Source organism: Zootoca vivipara, chromosome 13 (genome assembly GCF_963506605.1).
Source record: "Zootoca vivipara chromosome 13, rZooViv1.1, whole genome shotgun sequence".
In the NCBI taxonomy this organism is placed as follows: domain Eukaryota; kingdom Metazoa; phylum Chordata; class Lepidosauria; order Squamata; family Lacertidae; genus Zootoca; species Zootoca vivipara.
In genome coordinates, this window is record NC_083288.1 from 23,399,603 (window position 1) to 23,421,876 (window position 22,274).

The following is a 22,274-nucleotide window of genomic DNA, read 5'->3' on the forward strand; positions in this document are numbered from 1 at the left end:
AGGTCCTACTTGGGTCCATTGATTTCAGTGCGGCTAAAACATGACTTAGGTTAGGATCCAAACCGGTTTTGCAATCACAGGCACCAAAAACAGTTTAGTGATTTGCTGGTAGGTTGCGATTTAGGCTTGGTGAGTCATAGGTTACACAGGCCTGCTTTAAACTTATAGAGTTGGGTGATACAGAGTAGGTATTCTTGCCAGTCAACTAGAAGAGTCTAGATAGGTAGTGGACCATTGATGCAGGGATTTCCTGATAGCACCAAGGCTTCATTTGTGCACACTCCACCCTTCCAAGGTAAAGGTAAAGGGGGCCCCTGACCATCAGGTCCAGTCGTGTCCGACTCTGGGGTTGCGGCGCTCATCCTGCTCTATAGGCTGAGGGAGCCGGCGTTTGTCCGCAGACAGCTTCCGGGTCATGTGGCCAGCATGACAAAGCTGCTTCTGGCGAACCAGAGCAGCACACAGAAACGCCGTTTACCTTCCCGCTGGAGCGGTCCCTATTTATCTACTTGCACTTTGATGTGCTTTCGAACTGCTAGGTGGGCAGGAGCTGGGACCAAGCAACGGGAGCTCACCCCGTTGCAGGGATTCGAACCGCCGACCTTCTGATCAGCAAGCCCTAGACTCTGTGGATTAACCCACAGTGCCACCTGGGTCCCTCCACCCTTCCAAGTTACTAACAAATAACTAGGCGATTTCTAAAGGCTGGTTTGGGCACTTCACTGGTAAGGGTACTTAGCACAGTCACCAAGATAAACCACCCTAGCAAATACATCCCACAAAACGCATGAGTAGATCTAGGGTTTGACCAGTGAGCCTCAACTGAAATGCTCGTAATGAATCCATTGTCTCTCCAATGAGGAACTTGGCATGAGACCATGTGTTGTACTCAAAATAAGATTCCTACAGCAAGTAAACCCAAATATGCAACAGCTTGAATTCTCAGACGCTGTGACCTGTATGAGCTATACAAATCGGCCTATGTTTTGTTAATTGTGGGAAAGGCGTACAAAGCATTTCCTCCTCAGTACAGGAATCCTCAGGCTCCCTGGCTTCTGAGATCTCACCTGTTTCATATATCATGCTCATTTATTTTCAGATCTATCTTGACATATAGAAGGAGTAGAAGCTTGCTTTTAAAACTCAAAACTAACAAAAAGCTGAGATTTTGGCTGTGGTGCTTATTATAGAATATGCAGAGGCCTTGCTCAGTTCCCTTGGGTGGGAGAAATGGCCTGACCCAGAGCAAATCTCCAACATATAATTCTTAAAAAATAGAAAAGTGCAAGCAGGGACTGGGATGGTGGTGGTCTTTATTCAGAGATATCAAAACAAACACATGAATACCCTCATTCCACTTTAGGGCTCAAGGGGGATTCCCATGGGCAGAAGTTTGGTGGAAACCAAAACAACTATTGAGTGGACCATGGAAATACTGGGTTGGTTGCCTTGCTGAGGTCAGAGGATTTACAAAGCATCAGTTCCTGTTTTGGCAGCTGCTGCACAGCTGGAATGAGGAAGAACACTGGAATGGCATGGTTGGCTCCCGCTCAGCATTCTCACAAATGATTAAAAGAGATGTCCGAAGGACGGTGACAAGCAGGTGCGATGGGGATGTCCACCTGCTCTTTTCAATCCCCAGGATCAGGTAGTTGGCAGCCCTGAATTCAGAGTTTGTGCTTTTGGCTTTTTTTTGGCTATTTGCCACATATGTATCCTTCCTGAACCATTCAGATCCTGTAAAATAAGTCAATGGCCAACTCGGCATCTTGTAGCTAGGGAGTTCCCAAAAAGAACCTCTTCCTTTGGTTTTGCTTATCTATCAACTCCAGTGGAGGGTTTTGTTTATTTCAGTTGGAGAGCGAACCACCCAATCCCTCTGCTCTTTCCACAGCACTTGTGTGATTTCATAACCCTTTCCCTGATCTGTTAGAGAAGAGACCAAAGAGCTCCAGGCGCCATGGGAAAGTGAAGTAAGCCACACCTTCGAAGGACGGGATGTTGGGGCTGTCGCCTCCAACTTCCTGTCACTTTCAGAGCCACCAGAACCTCCCAAGACTTGCAATTCTAGCCACGTAGAACATGAGGCTTCAGCCAACAGAATGCAGGCAACGATCTCTGGGGACTTTTCTGAGCCAGAACTCCAGGGGGGGGGGGCAACGAAAATCCTGTCTTTTGCAGCTGGCAAGTCATGTCATGTCCTGTCCCACAACTTCAGCAAAAGGTATTGGCCCCACGGTTCAGAACAGCAGCCTCAGCCGTCGACTGCTTGATGCTATGGAAGCTGACACGCGTTGGGGAGGTGGGGATGGACATTGCCCTGGCAACTCTGGCTCGGATGGAGTGCTTGTCCTGCCACCGGTGCCATCTCTTCCGGACTGCAGAGCGAACCTGGGGAGACCACAAATACCCATAAATGTACTGTAAATAAAGAGGTCATCTGCCAATTAAAAGGGGGTGACAGATTTAATGGAGAACAAAGCTTGTGAAGGGATGGGGAGGGAACCAGCAGCCTTTCAGATGCTGCTGGACTACAACTCCCATCGTCCCTGACCGTTTGGCTGTGGCTGATGGGAGTTGGAGTCCCAAGTACATCTGCAGGAAAGCTTCAGCAGGTGGAAGAACTTTGTTCCTGGCAGTAGAAGGGGCTGTACACACTGAAAATATCATTTCCCAAAGTTATTCACAGCATAGGGGTGCCTCTGTGAACCTGTAGGACTAGCAGCCTTCTTGCACTTTTTATTAGTAGGCTACTGGTGAGTTAATCAGGACTAATGGCCACCTCTAATTCCATAGGGTCGCCAAGGATGAATATGTAAAAAAAAAAAATCTTAAAAAATGTGAAAGTCACCATGCAGTGTAAAATCTTAACTTTCCTGGAGCTACTGTATTCCATCTGAGTGCTACAGGCAGCAAGAGAGGGGGCAACATAAAATTCTTCATTTTGAAATGGATTGGTCATAGAAAAATTGCTCAAAGGGAGAGACGTCGTAGCATGGTCATTTTCCTGAGCATTCCCCTGCAGGGATGTTTTGACAAAGAGGCAGTTTGTACTGCTTCATATGCAGAAGCACCAGTTCTGCTGTCATCCTGTTCTCCTAAGCATGAGGTTTCATCCTCTGCTTTGGGATGATTTGTCTCTGCCCATAGTAATTGATCTCGGCCTGTGCCAACCCCTTGATCTGGTGATTCATCTGTTTTTCAAAAGTGTGTATGATAGACTGGGCAGCATGCAAGATGAGATCCAGCAAGCCTCCCCCATCTCTGCCCACTCATTCCCCAAACCTGGCTCACCTCACTGTTCAGGAAGCAGTAGAAGACAGAGACAAAAAAGCCCTGATTAGAGAAGAAAGAAAGAAAGAAAGAAGCCCTGATTAGAGAAGAAAGAATAGCATAGTCAAGCTTTGGGAAAGAGAAATAACCACAGCCTTTTGCACTGTGTTTCCTGTGGGCACTTCCTATGGGGCTATTTTCCATTTTTAAAAGGCAAGTGCTAGGGCTCAACGCTTTCATCTGTAGACCGTGCCTTATAATCCAAGGAGATGGGCTGGTGCGGGGGGGGGGGGGGAGAGGAGAGAGAGAGAGAGAGAGAGAGAGAGAGAATAGACACAGAGTGGGGAATGAGATGCAATCTTCACATAATGAAATCTTTGCATGCTCAACAGCACAATCTCATTACTTTGCAAAGACAATGCTGAGATCTGGACCATGCAAACAGGTTTCCTAGAGCCCTGGGAAGAGGAGGAGGAACATGATGAGGTTAGCAAATGGTCCCTGGAGCTGGGCATGCAATGATTCTACCAGAGCCAAAACAAAACAAATTCCCAAATCAGATTTAAGTATTTTTTTTGTTTTTGTTACAAATTTTCCCTTGGGAGATAAGCCTTGCAAGTGAATTTTAAGGCAGTTTCATGCTTCCGATTTCAATATCTCGGTGTGGTTCCCCCCCCTTTCTAAAACCCATATATGTCCAACAGAAGTCCTGGTTTTGGAATCGCTAGTGGGTGGGGATAGTGCGATTTAAAACAACATCTAAAATAAGTACATAAATGCACTGAAGTTATTGCAAGCAATTTCGAGTTATAAGATTCTGTATGAATTTCACACCCCTAACCCCAAATGCATTTGGGCTCTAGTTTCCACGAGGTTTCCCATACCTGGAAGGACTCCAAGACAGAGTTGAAGTAGATGAAGACTACCCGGGATATTTCATCTTCACCGGGGTTGACGAAGAAAAGCATGTAGGTAATGCCCAGCAAAGGAAGGAGCACAAGGGTAGCCTTCACAGCTTTTCTGAAGGAAGAGCACAGGAGTTAAAAAATCCAAGCCAATTCCAGACCAGCATCCCAGTGTTCCCTCGCCAAAGGTTATGGTTGGATCTACACATGTAGCAGAATGAAGTGGGAATCAGGGGGTAGAGTCCAAAGGGTGGACTGAGGTGAGGGTCACATTATTGAATGCATCTTGAAATATATACAGTGGTACCTTGGTTCTCAAACTTAATCCGTTCCGGAAGTCCGTTCCAAAACCAAAGCATTCCAAAACCAAGGTGCGCTTTCCCATAGAAAGTAATGCAAAACCGATTAATCCGTTCCAGACTTTTAAAAGCAACCCCTAAAACAGCAATTTAACATGAATTTTACTATGTAACAAGACCATTGATTCATAAAATGAAAGCAATAATCAATGTTTTGAACTATAAAATAAATAAGACAGTATTGTAGATGATAAAAATTAAAATTATTATTTTTTCTTACCTGCACTGATGATAGTCATTGTTTGAATGGGGGGCTTTTATCTATTTCCACAGTCACACAATCAATCAATCATAAAACGAAAAACAAGCCACAGTCACAAAAATGAAAAAGCCACACAAACAAAAACACAAAAAATTAGCAAAAACAAAAGCACCAAATATCACCTCAGAACACTGCAATCAGAAACAGAAGGCTTTAATTACGATTGGGGCGGGGGACTCAAATGAGCGGCGCAAGGCCAGAAGCGGGAGGGAAAAAAGGCTTAATTACTATGCAGAGGACTCATATTTGCTGTGGAGCAGTAAAAATGGAAGCTCAGGAGCACATTCGGCTTCTGGGGCAAAGTTCGAAAACTGGAACACCTACTTCTGGGTTTGCAGCGTTTGAGTTCCGAGTTGTTCGGGAACTAAGCTGTTTGAAAACCGAGGTACCACTGTATATATTTTCCAAAGCCACTTCCTGCAAACGGGAAGCTATAGCAGCAAATAGAAGGATAGCTAGAACCTCTTCTCCTGGTGTGCTTAGCCTTCCACTTGCAGTGAATCTTCCACAAAGAAGAACATTTGATAATGATATATCCAGGCAGAAGTCTAGCAGCTGCATTCCCGATTAGTTGTAGTTTCCGAGTCACCTTCAATTGGCAGCCCCACATAGAGCGCATTACAGTAGCCCAAGCAGGAGAGAGTTGATCCCAGTTCAGAGCAGATTCTAGTATTGTCCTCTGGCTCAGAGTAAGCTCTGAGCCTTACTTCCTGCAACTGGGTTACTAGACTCATGCCTTTTAAAAGTTAAAAGGGGCAGATGAGCAGGGCTTTCTGTAGCTAGGGAGGGCAAGTGGGCCTTCTCTTCAGTACTCTTACGGTTAACAGAATCAATAAATTCTGCAAATCAATAATAGAAACCTGCTCAATTTGCACAATGTATTTGAGTCGAGGAGTCAGAACAGTGGTTTAGCAATAGCCCCTATCATAAACTCCGGCCACCCATCCCCCACCTGTGCTCTTGCATTGATACCTGTACTGTATCGTCTCTGAGGTGGTCGAGGCCCGAAGCTTCGTCATCAGGATTCTGACAATATTGAATAAAAAGATAAAGTTGATCTGAAATAGATACAGAAACAAGATTAACTGGTGGGGTAAGTGCATAAAGAAATGCCTCCATCACCAATGCAAAATGACCCTATGCTCGCTTTGTGAATTGTAATAAATAAATAATAATAATAATAATAATAATAATAATAATAATTTATTATTTGTACCCTGCCCATCTGGCTGGGTTTCCCCAGCCACTCTGGGCGGCTTCCAACAAAGATTTAAAATACATTAAAATGTCACACATTAAAAACTTCCCTGAACAGGGCTGCCTTCAGATGTCATCTAAATGTCAGGTAGTTATTTATCTCTTTGACATCTGATGGGAGGGCGTTCCCCAGGGCGGGTGCCACCACCGAGAAGGCCCTCTGCCTGGTTCCCTGTAGCTTTGCTTCTTGCAGTGAGGGAACCGCCAGAAGGCCCTCGGCGCTGGACCTCAGTGTCCAGGCAGAACAATGCGGGTGGAGATGCTCCTTCAGGTATACAGTGCTGGGCCGAGGCTTATGTCAGGTGTATTCCCCCCCCCCCAGTTCCATCCACTAGGAAGCCAAGCAGAAGTAGTCAAGGTGATGCTCTGCAGATGCTGTCAGAATGCAACTCTCATCAGTCCCAGCCATCATGGATGAAGGTCAGGGATGGTGGGAGCTGCTGTCCAACCAAATTGGCTAACCCTGGCCTAGAGGTAAGGCAGAGATGGGGAACATGTGGGCCTCCAAATAATGTTGGACTCCTATAATTGCTTAGCCATTTGCCATACTGGGGCTTATGGGAGTTGGGAGTCCAAGGCATTGACAGTCAGTGTGGCGTAGTGGTTAGAGTGCTGAATTAGGATTTGGGGAACCAGGGTTCAGATCCTCTCAGCCATGAAGCTTTCTGGGTGACCTTGGGCCAGTCTCCATCTCTCAGCCAAACCTACCATGCGGGGTTTTCGTGGGGATAAAAAGGGGAGGGAGAAAACCACACACAACACCTGAAGCTCCTTGGAAGAAAAGTAGGATATAAATGTAATAAAAACCCCCACATCTGGATGGCCACAGGTTCCCCATCCCCGGGATAGGAGATGTCACTGCCCTGCTCTGCCCTACTTATTTGGATTTCAAGTATCCGGAGCCCTTTGTATACATTACTTTTATTGATTATTAAAATGTTTCTATCCCACTTTTCCATTAAAAAAACAAACCAGTACAAATGTACAAGAAGCTTCAGGTTGTGGGCATTTCCCCCCACCAGTCTATATGATGGACCATGATGAAAACAATTTGTACACACGATTGGCTCCGTGTGGTGAGTGCAAAGTGTCCTAGGGGGCAGGGTGAGGTATCAGCCAACTTTGGGGATAACCAGCCTCATATAACCAACATGCTTAAGTCAAATTAATGCATGAAGGGGTTAACACCATAGAGTAAGCTGCCCTGCCAGGCTTAGCTAGGTCACTCCCCCTCACCTTGGGATGAAGGTAATCAGGCCTATTGTTCTCTCCCAGTCTACCTGAGAAACTCAGCTTGTAGAGAGGTCTAAGCTGGTTGCTTCAGTTCAGACAGCATGGCTCTAACAAGCTTTTCCTGAGTTCCTGTACTATATAATAATTTGGAAACTTTCACTACTGTAACTAAGCCAAGTTTTACTGCCTGTGTTTTCTAACTGCTGTATGGAAAAGCAGATGAACCTGACCTTTGGAGCGTTTGTAAGTAAACCATTTTAAACTTATTAGACCTGTGGTATTTTTCTATGTTATAGGAAGAGGGGGACTTTGGAAGGAACTTAGAAAGCCATAAAGGTCTAAAAGCCTATATTTCCACACTTTAGTTTGCTGTTTATTTTGTGATTTTAAAACTCTGCTGGGGTTCTCTCACCAAAGTATTCTTGCCCCAAACCTCGATCTTGGCATCCAGGGAATTCTACTTTTATACCTATTTTTCCCTTGCCAACCAATGCAACTCTCTTGCCGCCCCCCCCAACCCAGATTATTTCCTACTTTCCTGGTTGATCACTAGTAGCCTAGTTGCAAAAATCTGCTATTGCAATATGGTCCAAATACGTGGTTTTGGTGGATGCATAGCAATTTCCTTGAGTACATGGTAGAAAGGCAAGGCATGAAGTTATTTTGAATAACTTTATGCCTCTTTTTACGTTAAGTTTTGAAATGCTTATCAGTTATCAACATTTAGGAGCACTGGATTTGTAGGACGCCCTGGAAAATATGTCATTGTTTTTATACATGCTAACAACGAAGATTCCAAGGTGGAGGCAAAACACACCTGCAGTGGCGGAGGAAGCCTTTCAGGCACCCAGGGTGGGGTGAACCGCCCATATGGCACACATAGGGACAGGGCACACAGCAGGGCATCAGCTGCCCTACAGCTGGGGGGGGGCAGACAGCATGGAGCCTGCGGGTGCCAAGACACATGGCCCATGTGCGCTGCAGGCCCCGCAGTGACAAGTGCTGCCCGCCATATTGTCACCCCCCGTCAGGGTGGCACACAGGGCACCCCCCACCCCTTTGTACGCCCCTGCACACTTGTTCTCTAGGGCAAGTTTTCAAAATCAGTCTGTGCTTGAGAACCACCCAAATGGATCTCAACAGAAGTAACATTTCCAGTCCGGTTTACTCTCTCTTCCACCAGGGGGAGCTACTCTCTCAGGTATTGCAAAAACAAATGTCCATTATTTCATCTGACAGAATAACATTAATCTGAAATCTAATCTTGCTTTAAAAGTCTTCAGGGCTTAGTTGGACTTCGGATTCAATGCTTCTTAGGAGTGGAAATAAGGAGTGGGGGTGGGGTGGGGATAGTGACAACCACATCCTGGGTGTGATGCAAAATAAACCCTCTCAGATAATTGATCCGTCTCCCCAAAATATGCCAAGCTCCTTTAGGAAAAGCAAGGTAGGTGTGTACAGTAATATTATTTCCTGATTAAGGCCACAGTGATTTGTACATGGCAGTTTGCAATCTGTTTCACTGGCTGCAGAAGCTCCATCTCTCCTTACAGTTTGGGCTGTCCACTGTTTGCGAAGATTAGAAATGTAGAGGGTTTCCTCCCATTTCAAGCTGGGTTGTTTTATTGGCCTGCCAGCAAATGCTGAATTACTTCTTGTTGCAGAGCAGTTTGTTAAAGCAAATGTGATTGATGGTTTTGCTGATAAATTAGGTCAATGACATTTCATTCCACTGGCAGCGTTTTGTATTTGTCGAACCCTCTTGTTTTGGCCCACAGCTATAAGTAAAGACAGATCTAACATTTTAAGAGTTGCAGGGGTGGGCAAGACAGCACTATATATATATACTCCTGTCTTAAGGAGTAAAAAATAAATAAAAATTGTTTTGCAGATCCCCAGACAGAACTAGGGAGAAGCTGGTTATGGGGGATGCCCGATGCCTCAACGTCACCAACTCATAAGTTACCACCCCACCCCAACAAATCCCTGCAGCAGTTTTTAAACCAGTTTTCAAAACATTGGAAAATTTTTAGGGGGGAAGCATGTCACAAGAAAGATGCATCTCTTGCTTTTTTTTTTTTTAAGGACCTCCTTCCGTGGGAAGAGAGGAACATTTGAAAACTGGATTCCTTTACCTGAGAAGCAGCCCTTATTCGCATCATTTCACTCACCTTGTACTTCTCAAGTCAGGTTCACACAATGGGTTTAAAAGCCTACGAAATCCCAAACCCACTTATCTGGGAGTAAGTCCCACTGAATTCAGCAGGACTTACTTCTGAGTAGACATGGTTAGGGTTATGCTGCCACACCCTGCTGGGAAAGTTCTTAAAATGTTCCACATCTCTTTATAACAAGATTACACACACACACACACAAACACACACAAACACACACACTTACACGTTTACGTTTGTGTTTTGGGAGTGACATCAGCATGTGAAATGGATCGCACCTATATATGAAATGGAGCTTTCTGGGTTCTGTAGTAATGCCACAAAACCCCTCAGGTGTGTTCTTATGCGTTTGGGCTTGCTTTTCATTATAGCGAGCACTGTAAAAGGTAAAGGGGCCCCTGACCATCAGGTCCAGTCATGTCCGACTCTGGGGTTGCGGCACTCATCTCGCTCTATAGGCCGAGGGAGCCGGCGTTTGTCCACAGACAGCTTCCAGGTCATGTGGCCAGCATGACAAAGCTGCTTCTGGCGAACCAGAGCAGCGCACGGAAACGCCGTTTACCTTCCCGCCAGAGCGGTCCCTATTTATCTACTTGCACTTTGATGTGCTTTCGAACTGCTAGGTCGGCAGGAGCTGGGACCGAGCAATGGGAGCTCACCCCGTTGCAGGGATTCGAACCGCCGACCTTCTGATCAGCAAGCCCTAGACTCTGTGGTTTAACCCACAGCGCCACCTGGGTCCCTAGCGAGCACTGTACAGTAGTATTACTCCAGCCTTGTCAGTAAGCCAAAGTTGCCAGTGTGCTAAGAGGCCAGTAGAACGTCCCTCCTCTGCAACCAAGATGGAAACGCAAGCTGCTAGCCTCTTAGTGGGCTTGTTCAAAAGTTGCTGTCCGTCAAGCAGACGGGCAGAGGGACAGAAGGAGTGATCTGTCCTTCCCGCGCCAGCCCCCTCACCTACGTGGAGTTCCTCGTTGCTTGCAGCGAGGAGGTGGAAGCTTTAAAAAAGAAGAAAAGGCTTAATTTGTTTTTTTTTTATAAAAAAAATAGCCTCTTCTAACAGAACAAAGGAATGCTGGGAGGTGATTCAGGGTTTCTGAAGAGGTAATGAAGACCCTGCCCTACTTTACTTTGTCCCTGACAAAGAGAGAATGAGATAACGTTGGAAGAGTGGGATTGAGCCCAGCTCAGACCAAAAGTTCTCCTGGAGAAAGGCTGCTTTGATTTCAACGTTTGTCCAGATAATGCGCGAGGAACCCTCATGCCTTCTTTCGCTCTCTGGCCTCCTCCAGAAACACTAATCCTGAGGGAAATTAGGCATGAGGATTCAGGAAGGGTTGCAGAGGGCAGAGGCGGCAGCAGTCTCCTCAGGCGGTGCGGCAGGCAACTCTAACTAGACAAATCGCCTCCGACTTTCCCCCCAGGCCTCTGCATCAGCCCAGGCTGCCTGATAGCGGCTGCTATTATCCTCATCAAATAACATCATTAGTAAATTTGCTGGAGGCAGGGGAGGTGTGCGAATTGTGCTGTGTTCAGTTTGTAGCAGTGCCAGTGGTAGTGTTGAGCTCGCGCAAGATAGAAAGTGTGCCAAGATGGCAAAAGCAATAGGAAAGGAAGAGAGTGTGTGTGTGTGGAATAGATGGAAGGAAGAGCCCAATTAGATGTGTAATTTAAAAACCATATCTGAATTTGATGCGGATCAGGTGGTCAAATACAAAACAGGGATGGGGGCTCCAGCACCTTTAATAGTTGTTTATTTCAGCAGGTGGAGCTTGTCACGTGGGCTCTGTCAGCTGAAAATTCCCTTTGCTATGCAACTTGTTAAAGGTGCAAGAATCCCCTCCTTCGGGCCACCCTGGGTGTGGAGTGCTAAGCATAATTGTTTAATCACACACTGAAATGCAGAATGTCAGTATGCATGTTGGTAAGGGTTTAACATCGGAAAATTCCACTGGCGTATACTCAGCTAGAAGGAAGCTCTCTCTTAGCCTCTAGCTGGGTTGATAATTAACTGCTGTTGTTTTCTGCTAGCGCTCACGTGAGTGTTTAACTTTAGACCACATGACTAAGGTATTCAATTGCAAATCTGCCATTTTGAAGGGGGTTGCCTTTTGTTCCCAGGCATACTGAAAGAAGGATGTGGTAAGAAGCCTCTCCAGGTTGGATGCAGTGTAATGCAGGCTATGGGAAGACAGTGCACTGATCTCAGCTTTGGTTGTAATTATATATTTAAGAACCTATGCTTGGATACGAACATGCTTTATATGACTTTCTGGGTGTACCATTGATTCTTTTGTACCTGTTTTGGAAGAAGTTTGGTTAGTAAAGCTTTGACTAATAATTACGAGTCTGGACAATTTTTATTCCAAAGGGAGTCAGCTTTTATGGATACTGCGTGCACAATATTAATATCTGCCATATGGAGGAGGTTTTGAATTATGGTGCTTTTGAATTATGGTGCTGGAGGACTCTTGAGAGTCCCATGGACTGCAAGAAGATCAAACCTATCCATTCTTAAGGAAATCAGCCCTGAGTGCTCCCTGGAAGGACAGATCGTGAAGCTGAGGCTCCAATACTTTGGCCACCTCATGAGAAGAGAAGAATCCTTGGAAAAGACCCTGATGTTGGGAAAGATGGAGGGCACTAGGAGAAGGGGACGACAGAGGACGAGATGGTTGGACAGTGTTCTCAAAGCTACCAACATGAGTTTGACCAAACTGCGGGAGGCAGTGCAAGACAGGAGTGCCTGGCGTGCTATGGTCCATGGGGTCACGAAGAGTCGGACATGACTAAACGACTAAACAACAACATGGAGGAGGTTCTGCTTAACATTCCCTTGTGGGCCAGTGTCCTCTGGAAATTGTCCCCTTTAAACTTTTTTCCCTGCAGGGGAAATACAGAGTCCCCTCCAGGAGTGCCGACTCTAGGGGGAAGACTGTCGTCACACCCCTCAATGTTCCTTAGCAGGGGTCTCAGCCCTGCAAATGTTGAGGGGGTGGAGGAGGCCGAACAGCTGAGCCAGCACAGCATCAAAATCAGGCTCCTCCAGAGTGTGAGAGAGGAGGAAAACTGTGGCTATTGAAGCTGCGCAGCACTGGGCAAGGCCTCCTCGCAACTATGCGCATGTTGGGCATGTGATGTCACAGGCATGCCATGTCACGTGTGTGCCATGTTGCTGGGCCCCCCTAATGTTCAGCCCAAGGTGACGCCTCTGGTTCCCTCCCATCTAAGATGTGTGAAGATGAAACTATCAGGACAGGTTTAACTTCATGCACGGCTTGCATCACATCTAGTTTGGCTGAAAATAAATTAAAAAAAACTGTCCCTCCTAGGCATTCTGCAAAAAACAGCAAAACTGCAAGGGGGTTATTTCCAGAAGGACCTGATGCAAGAGAAGGACAGAGCTACTGTATTTGGGTAGAATAGGAAATTTTAGTGCAGATTTACCCAGCCCCTATGATCAGCTTTTGCTGCCAACGCTCCCATTTCTGCACAATTGTGAAAAGGTACTGGAGTCTTGGCCTCTTTTGTTCGTACATCACCTTAGCCACAAAAGCAGCCTCCACCCCCACCCCCCCGCACTGCGCCCCCAAAAAGTGTTGAGAGTGGGAAGGAAGGAACTTCCGCTCTTACCAACAGCACCAGTATCATGGGACCTTGGTAGATGTAGTCAGTATAAATCCCTGCTCGTTTTCCAAACCAGCACCTGTAATTCAGAATGCAGAGCACAAAGAAACCACATTGAGGATTTAACTTCGCCCACGGTTGAAGCTGAACCAGAGTCCAGGCCTCAAATCCATTTCTAATGCAGGATATAATAAAGAAAGAGCATCTCTGGGCATGGGCGGAGTGCTTTTCCTTGGCCAAAACCTCCTCCTAATGCATGCAGGATGAAGGAAGAAGAGCTTCAAGGCTGGAAGACCATGGCCTAGACTGGATAAAATGAAAAATGTACGGCACATTTCACACACACATCTATTTGATGAAAACAAACAGCCAGCATATTTAGGGATAGAGTAAGTGTCAGGATCAGGAACATGGTGCAGGGGAAGGGGTGGTTTTTAACCCTTCCTCCCACGCCATGGTCCCAGTGAAAATAATCACCCACACCCCTACACCCCAATACTGCTGTTTGCTCCCAGAGGGAAACAGCTGCTACCACCAATGTCAGGCTTCCCTGTCAAAACAAATAGCAGCTTTGGGGAAGAAAATGAAACAAGTGCAGCTGGGAAGGAGAAGTTGGGAGAGAAAATGAAACCACCACCCCTACCCATGCATCGTACCCCTACCCTGATCAGGCCCACTGTCTCTTTCTTTCTTTCTTTCTTTCTTTCTTTCTTTCTTTCTTTCTTTCTTTCTTTCTTTCTTTCTTTCTTTCTTTCTCTCTCTCTCTCTCTCTCTCTCTCTCTCTCTCTCTCTCTCTCTCTCTCTCTCTCTCTTTCTTTCTTTCTTTCTGAAAGCAAGACACACGAAATCATGCATTTATTGCATCGCCCAGCTTGACCCTCATAATCTGAGTTACTGTCATCACTCACCACCCCTCAAGACTGTAGTTGCTGAGAAAGGCAGGGAAAGGTGTCAGGGGAAAGAACGTTTTTATAAAAAACCCGCCAAGAAGACCTTTCTAAGTGGCTCAGAACCCCAAACTCCCAGTATGTTTCCAAGCACAATTCAAAGTGTTGCTGCTGACCTTTAAAGCCCTAAACGGCCTCGGTCCAGTATACCTGAAGAAGCGTCTCCACCCCATTGTTCTGCCCGGACACTGAGGTCCAGCGCTCAGAAGCCAAGTTCCAGGGAACCAGGCAGAGGGCCTTCTCGGTAGTAGCACCTGCCCTGTGGAGCGCCCCCCCCCACCAGATGTCAAAGAGAACAACAACTACCAGACTTTTAGGAGACATCTGAAGGCAGCCCTGTTTAGAGAAGCTTTTAATGTTTAATAGATTTTTGTATTTTATTGTTTTGTTGGAAGCTGCCCAGAGTGGCTGGGGAAACCCAGCCAGATGGGCGGGGTATAAATGTCACGGACAATAAATTTGAAATATACTCAGAGTGAATTTCATGCTCTTTATTCAGCTTGTAGTAGCAATAGAGGAAGAAGAGAAGAATGGCTCTTTCCCCCCAAACATCTGCTTATAAACATTATTTACATAATGGGCCTTGCGTGAATGGCTACTTCAGGGCTGCACTGTGGGCCAATCAGGTTGCGGATTGACTTCTGCCAGCAGCCTGATTGGCTGCTCCTGCAGGCCAATCAGGTTGCTGATTCACTTCCACCTGGAGCTGGATTGGGTGGCTCCTGCGGACCAATCAGACTGCTGCATTCTGGATCCTATTGTTGTAGGATTCAGCTCAGTACATAACAAAATTATTATTATTATTATTAAACAAGAGGGTGGGTAACTGGTTTCAGTCATAGCCATAGCCAGGACTTAGCTTGAAAGCGAGAAGCCATGGCTGATAATTAAGGCAAATGGCGGCTAGCCCAAATCAATGCTGCACGCCTGCGTAATTAATAGCTATGGAAGCAACTTGCCAGGGGGCTGCTATGTCTTCCATTAGCAAGTCACTGGAAAAGCAGGATCAAGGGCCCAGAGGGAAAGGCCATTAAGCTCCTCTCATTAAATCCCAGGCTGGTTTAGCTGGGTGGGACCTCCCACTATGGTGTTTCATTAGCAATGCCCAGTGCTGTGTTTACACTTTAAAAAATAAATCAGCAAGTAGTTTAATTCTGCTACCTCCATAAATTGTGCAAATTTGTCTAGATTTGCTGAATTTCCCTATTTTAGCCTACTTTCTCTAGCTACAGAACAAAGAATCGGGGAGCGCGCTGAACGTTCATGCCTTCACCTCTGCTCAACCCACTACGAAGGGCCAAAGGACGCAGAGAGGTTAGGAAATTTGGGGTGGGACTTCTAGCTTGTTCAAAAATGCTATTTCTTATAAAAGTAGCTGCAAGGGGTGGGTGGGGAGAGCAAGCTGGGTTTGAAATGCAGCGCTTGGGGAAAGGGTGGGTTAATCCTCTTCCACTCCCGCACTGTTTTCCTGATTCTAAGTTGCTTGCAACACTCCCACAAGTGGCCGCCCACTTGTCAATCACCTGACATCGTAATCATGTCAGGTGAGTTGCTTTCGCCCTGGGTGGATACACGGCCCTCGAAGCCCTGACAACAAGCTGATTGTTGGGGCTAGGAGAGAGCCAAGCAGGGCACTGGTCCTACGGGCTTCTTTTTGGCCCAGCCATTGCTTTACCTGCCTCACATCTGACATGTGACATCAGGTGAAAGGCAGGTGGGCTTGGCAGAACAATCTCATGGGCCTAATGGGGAGTACCTAATCTGGCCCACCGGTCAGAGTTTTCCATTCCCTGAACTAATCCCATCCATTGGGACTAGGATACAGTGGTACCTCTACTTACGAATTTAATGCGTTCCGCACATTTGTAAGTTGAAAAAATTTGTAAGTTGAATTCCATAGGAATGCATTGGGAGAAAAAAAATCATAAGTCGAAGCAGCCCTATCTAAAAATTCGTAAGCAGAAAAAATCCTATCTAAACAGCATCCAAGATGGCGGGCGGAGCTCCATTCGTAAGTAGAAACATTCGTAAATCGAGTCATTCGTAAGTAGAGGTACCACTGTATCTCTGAAATTTAAGCACCCACGGTTCTCAAAGTGGGTGGTACTGCCCCCCGAGGGATGGCAAGATTACTTAGGAGGGTGCCCAAAGGTGGCAGGGGGTGCTGGAGATGTAAGTGACTACCAGACTTTGAAAAGCTGGTATCACTGGATCAAGCATTCATCAGTATTGCTGAATTAATGAAACTAAGTAATTGGACTTTGAATGCACGTGCAAAATTAATTGACACTGTTTCAAATTTCATTGCATTATCATCTCCCTTAGTGGGTGGTGCATTTTACTATTCTGAGTAATGCTAATTATAGGTTAGGGGCCCCTGGGGTGAGTTTATGGTGTCAGGGAATTTTATAGGGGGGGGCACCCAAACGGGGCTTCATTTGGGAATCAAGATTGGCACAAATGACCTCAAGGGGACCCCGTCTGATCCTACAACACCACTCTAGTATCGCACCAACACGAACCCCTCAAGATCAAGCCCTGTGTAATAAAGGCTCCCTTTCCTACCCTTTCTCGGTTGCCTGAGACTCTATGTAACCATATTTCTTTATGAATGAATACCGTGTATCTGTATTTCTGAATGAAACCCCCTTTTGCGACTCTGGCCAAGGGCTCTCAGGGATGCAGGGAACAGCCATAATCCTTTAAGCAAGAGGTCACGTAGCCAGGGTGGTGCTCCTCTGCATATCCATAATGCATTCAGGTACCATCTCCTGCCATTCCCGACCCTCCGAAGCCAGAGGCAATACACACACCTGGACCCATTGTTTTTCTCCACCAGGTACTCAAGGATCCCTTCCCAGATACTTACTGGTACTTGCTTATCAATGTCCTGGAACATCGTGCATTGTTACCTTATGTTAATCCTGTTTACCTCCTGTTTACCTGTATGCTAATGCCCCTTGCACCTTCCCCTTTTCTGACGTTTTACCCTGTCACAAGTGATGTATGTATGATGCTTTCAATGTGCATTATGGGATGGTGGTGGGAACTTTTAAAAGTTCTTGCAGCCCTGTTCACAGTGTTCAGTCTGGCATTGAACCTGCTGCACAGTAATAAACCTTGCTGTTTGCTCTGGATCATGGCTGGACTCCTTCCTTTTATACTCCGCAACGACCACAGGCCCTTGCCTGATGAGCTGGGTGGCTGAGCATTCTTGCACCCAGAATTTTGCCCTAACATTGGAAATAAAGGAGCGGTGGCCTCCAAAAAGTTTGGGATCCACATTCTTGGTGCAGGTAAACAGCTTTTTGTTTGGTTCATGGGAGGTTGGGGTGGTCGTTCGCAGAGTGGGGGAAGAACACTGCTTGCCTGTAAGCAAGGCCAATCCCGATTTCTTGCTCGTCTGCTAAAATCTCCCCCAGGTCTCCTCCTGATTGCCTTTGTGCAAAGCGGAGAAATGCCACCAGAGCTTCCCTCCTTCCACCCCCAGATCCCTCCATAGCACCCACTCCAAGGCTGTGCAAGCCTGCTCTAGAAGCCATTACCATAGCAGCAGAAAAGCGGGATGGGGGCGGGGAAGAGTGACTTACTTCTCGTTGTCATAGTAGAGTTTCCCAATGGCCCAAGCGATGATGATGGGGAAAGGGATGCCTGTGGATGAAAGCAAAGACAGGTCTCAGGGCATCTGGCGAGGAATGACCTAGCATCAAGGCAAGGGGTTGCGGTAGTTGAGGGAGCAAATGGGATATGTGGCCTCAGCTCAGGTACCCACCCATACTGAGCGGAACTTTCACGGTGCTATTTCCTAAGCTCAGACGCAGAGCCTGTTTTTTCTTGCCTGAGGGCTCAGTGCTCCTATAATGAGTGAGAATGAGACTGCTTCTGAGCACCTGCAGAGCGGATAGGTTAATTTGTGCCCCTGGAATCATCGCAGCTCAGCCTCGGGCCCTGTTGCCCATACTAGAATGCATGACGGTGCCTCTGAGCGTATAACAAAGGCACACCGGGCTTACTCGCACTCAGTCCCTATGGCTTAACTCCAGAATGTACTTTCAGATTCTGAAAAGGTATACATAGAATCATAGAGTTGGAAGAGACCACAAGGCCCATCCAGTCCAACCCCCTGCCAAGCAGGAAACACCATCAAAGCATTCCTGACAGATGGCTGTCAAGCCTCCGCTTAAAGACCTCCAAAGAAGGAGACTCCACCACACTCCTTGGTAGCAAATTCCACTGCCAAACAGCTCTTACTGTCTGGAAGTTCTTCCTAATGTTTAGGTGGAATCTTCTTTCTTGAAGTTTGAATCCATTGCTCCGTGTCCGCTTCTCTGGAGCAGCAGAAAGCAACCTTTCTCCCTCCTCTATATGGCATCCTTTACTATATTTGAACATGGCTATCATATCACCCCTTAACCTTCTCTTCTCCAGGCTAAACATACCCAGCTCCCTAAGCCGTTTCTCATAAGGCATCGTTTCCAGGCCTTTGACCATTTTGGTTACCCTCTTTTACACGATAAACAAAAAAGTTCTCCTGAACATCAGCGGAGTTCCGAGTCTAATCCAACCCCCTTGCGGTGCAGGAATCTTTCGGCCAACATGGAACTAGAACCCACAACCTTGAGGTGGCGAGTGTCGTATACTACCGACTGAGCTAGCCCTTTGTTGCCTGGCTGCCCTGCAGGATATGCTACAGCCCCCCCCCCCTGCCACTCACACCAGCCAATGCAGATGAACATCCATTTCCTCAGCTTGTCTGTGGAATAGGTGAGGACGATGGCCGTGTGAAGGTAGCAGCCCTCGCCAAACATCCAGAAGAAATTGGTGACATGGAAGTAGTTGTAGGCAGCTGTGACAAGGCGGCACCAGGGCTGTGTGGGATGAGGAACAGGCAGAATGGATGAATTAAGAGTTAACAGCCCCCCAAATCCTAGCCAAAAGCAAGCCTCTATGAGACAGGTCAGCAGCCTTTTTCAGCGGTGGGCCGGTCCACCGTCCCTCAGACCATGTGGTGGGCCGGACTATCTTTTTTTGGGTGTGTGTGTGTGTGTGGAAATGAATGAATTTCTATGCCCCACAAATAACCCAGAGATGCATTTTAAATAAAAGCACACATTCTACTCATGTAAAAACACCAGGCAGGCCCCACAAATAACCCGTTGATGCATTTTAAATAAAAGGACACATTCTACTCATGTAAAAACACCAGGCAGGCCCCACAAATAACCCGTTGATGCATTTTAAATAAAAGGACACATTCTACTCATGTAAAAACACGCTGGTTCCCGGACTGTCTGCAGCCGGATTGAGAAGGTGATTGGGCCACATCCGGCCCACGGGCCTTAGGTTGCCTACCCCTGCTCTATGAGCACAAGGCTACTCTGCCGCTTCTGAACAGCTCAGTGTCGTCCCCTTTCGCCTGCTGATGGCTGAACATCCATAAACAGTGAGGCTGAGGCTCCATCCTTTGGCTTTAAAAATCCCAACCCTTCAGATCGAAGCAAAGCCAACTGCAAGATAGCTCAACTCATCTGCAAATAAGCTATGGCATCACTCTCAAGATGCGAGAGCTCATGGAAATTCAGCTTCTTTTCACACGAAGGAGACCCCGGCTGAACCTCAGCTGCCAGGTAGCTCAGATCAACAGACTTGAAAGCGTTGCTTGGCTCAGCCTTCAGCAACATGGCACCCTCTAAAAATTAGGGGCGGCAATTCCACCCAGCCTCAGCCACGCTGCCTTAGCTTCTGCCAGCAAGTCCAACAGGGAGATACCTGGATTAGAATGTCATTAGGACCAGTCATGGTGAAATACCTGCAGTTTAACTTGCAAATATCTGACAGGTTTATGGGCCTAATTGGCTGGCTCTTTTAAACTCTTAAAGACATGTGTTTTTAAGGTGCTAAAGCAAAGTGATCATGATCATGCTGCTCTATATACTAATTGGTAGCATTTATTCCTAGGCCTACCTGGAGAAGCCAGGAAGTGACCCTGAAACCTTCTACATGTTGCAAAATGCTCTACCACTCAGCTCCAGCCTTTTGCCAGAGGCCTCATCACCTAGGGATGCCAAACATCTGGATTTTTCCATACATTACTGTACCTGGATTTCAAAGGTGGAATTGACATCCGGGGGGAATTCCCAAAAGGCAGCATTTTGTTCTGGATCTTAGGCAAGTCACTCGTGTTTTTTGGCATGTTTTTTGTGGGCGGAAGCTCAACAACTTTTTGGGTGTCCTGGTTTTTATTTTTTGAAATATGGAAACCCTATCACATAGCTGCCAAGTACCCCGTTTTCCCTGGGAAACCCCCTTATTTTCTTACCGTTTCCCGCAGGTGTCCCGAATGGCAAAATACCCCGTATTCCCCCGGATTACGGAGCTCCTGCCGACGACCATGTTCTTCTGGTGCCGCGCCGGCACCGGAAGTCGCTTCTACACACTTCCGGACATGCGTAGAAGCAACTTCCGATGCCGCTGTCCCCATTTCCAAAATGTCCGCAGCGCCAGAAGTCGCTTCTACGCATGTCCGGAAGTGCGTAGAAGCGACTTCCGGTGCCGCGGCGCTGCTGATCCCGGATTTTTCAATCCGGAACTTGGCACCTATGCCCTATCATCACTAGCTCACAATACCTTAGGGCTTTACACTATAGATCAGGGTTTCCCAAACTTGGGTCTCCAGCTGTTTTTGGACTACAACTCCCATCACCCCTAGCTAGCAGGACCAGTGGTCAGGGATGCTGGGAATTGTAGTCCAAAATCAGCTGGAGACCCTGATATAGATGTATGTTTTCTAGGCTTGACTTTCATATAACAGGTCAAGAAGCAGTGACCTCAAAGGTCATGGGGAAAGTTTCTCGATCCCCCTTGCTTTTTTTGTTCTTCAAAGTCCAGCAGGCATCCAAGCCAAATTGCTAGCACCAGATGTGAGGCCAGGCTGAGGAGAACCTACCACATTGCTTTCATGGACTTCTGGATTCATGGTGAGCTGGACCACAAACCACGTGGCGTTCCGCAAAATGAAGGCAGTGATCAGGTTCCAGTGGATAATGTTTCGTAGGCACCGGATGCTCCTGGAGGAGAGAAGGAAAGAGCGTGCTAAATGGCAGCATAAGCACGTCCCAAATGATGAACTACTCCACTCTCAAGGCAGAACCCCTCCCCTTGCATGTTACTGCCCTGTCCCTCTTTAACTTTTAGATCATCCTTCCCCAGCCTGGCACACCCTCCAAATACTTTTGGGACTACAACTCCCATCAGCATGGCCGTGCTGTCAGGCAGGGCCGTCTTAAGCGTATCAGGCGCCCAGGCGCTGTGGTGCGAAGATCGCTCCGGCACCCCCGCCCCGTTTCCCACCGCAGCTGTCTGGCAGGTGTAGCTGGCCAGGTCTGACCCCCAGGCAGGCGAGGGCTGCTTCAAATGATCTTGTGGGCCCTTTGGCCTGACTCACCTCAGGCGCATGAAGAGGACAAAAGCAGCTATCAGTGCTGCCAGGGAAATGCAGTGCCCGAGGTAGTTGATGATGACAGCAATATGATAGTGCAACTTGCTTCTCTTCTGTAGAGGGAAAGGCAGAAAAAGGTTCAGCATTGGGCTACAATAGTATAGTAACTATCATTTGTAGTCCAGTTCCTTCAGACCTTTCCAACCATGCTCCAAAGAGAATGCCATGATAGTCTTACTTTGTTTCACTAGCCGGTGCCGGAAGCAGCCTCCATTAAACAACCAGAATCTGCTTAGCCATTACCCTGAATCCAATGCTTTCTCTTTCCTCAAACCAGAGATGGGGGAATCTTGCGCCCTCTAGGCATTGCTGGACTACAACTCCCATCAGTCCTAAGCATGGGCAACGCTGGTTGCAATTGATGGGAAACGGACTCTTAGCAACATCATGAGAGCCACAGGTCCCTTTAGCTCCTTTATCATCATGTTAACCTTTAGACCAGGGGTCCCCAAACTAAGGCCCGGGGGCCGGATGCGGCCCAATCGCCTTCTAAATCAGGCCCGCAGACGGTCTGGGAATCAGCATGTTTTTACATGAGTAGAATGTGTCCTTTTATTTAAAATACATCTCTGGGTTATTTGTGGTGCCTGCCTGGTGTTTTTACATGAGTAGAATGTGTGTTTTTATTTAAAATGCATCTCTGGGTTATTTGTGGGGCATAGGAATTCGTTCATTTCCCCCCCCCTCCAAAATATAGTCCGGCCCCCCACAAGGTCTGAGGGACAGTGGACCGGCCCCC

At 47.0% G+C, this 22,274-nt stretch overlaps 1 protein-coding gene across 1 annotated transcript; it reads right to left on the reverse strand.

Moving 5' to 3' along the window:
• Positions 1-2,111: 2,111 nt before the first annotated feature.
• On the reverse strand, positions 2,112-21,621 carry LOC118094684 (corticotropin-releasing factor receptor 1). The gene is made up of 9 exons (XM_035135283.2): positions 21,482-21,621; positions 20,984-21,104; positions 18,752-18,905; positions 17,628-17,688; positions 13,097-13,169; positions 5,772-5,857; positions 4,158-4,293; positions 3,295-3,336; positions 2,112-2,391 (listed from the first exon to the last, which is right to left on the reverse strand). Exons 1-9 carry the CDS (start codon positions 21,619-21,621, stop codon positions 2,215-2,217), a joined length of 990 nt encoding a protein of 329 aa, XP_034991174.2. The 3' UTR covers positions 2,112-2,214.
• Positions 21,622-22,274: the final 653 nt, after the last annotated feature.

Bases quoted from the DNA above. Each gene is read 5' to 3' on its own strand.
- LOC118094684 (XM_035135283.2), bottom strand. From the start codon at position 21,621: ATGCTGAACCTTTTTCTGCCTTTCCCTCTACAGAAGAGAAGCAAGTTG. The intron at 21,105-21,481 runs GTGAGTCAGGCC...TCTCTCCTCCAG, and splicing joins GTCCTCTTCATGCGCCTGAG to GAGCATCCGGTGCCTACGAA. The intron at 18,906-20,983 runs GTAGGTTCTCCT...CATCCCACACAG, and splicing joins AAGTCCATGAAAGCAATGTG to CCCTGGTGCCGCCTTGTCAC.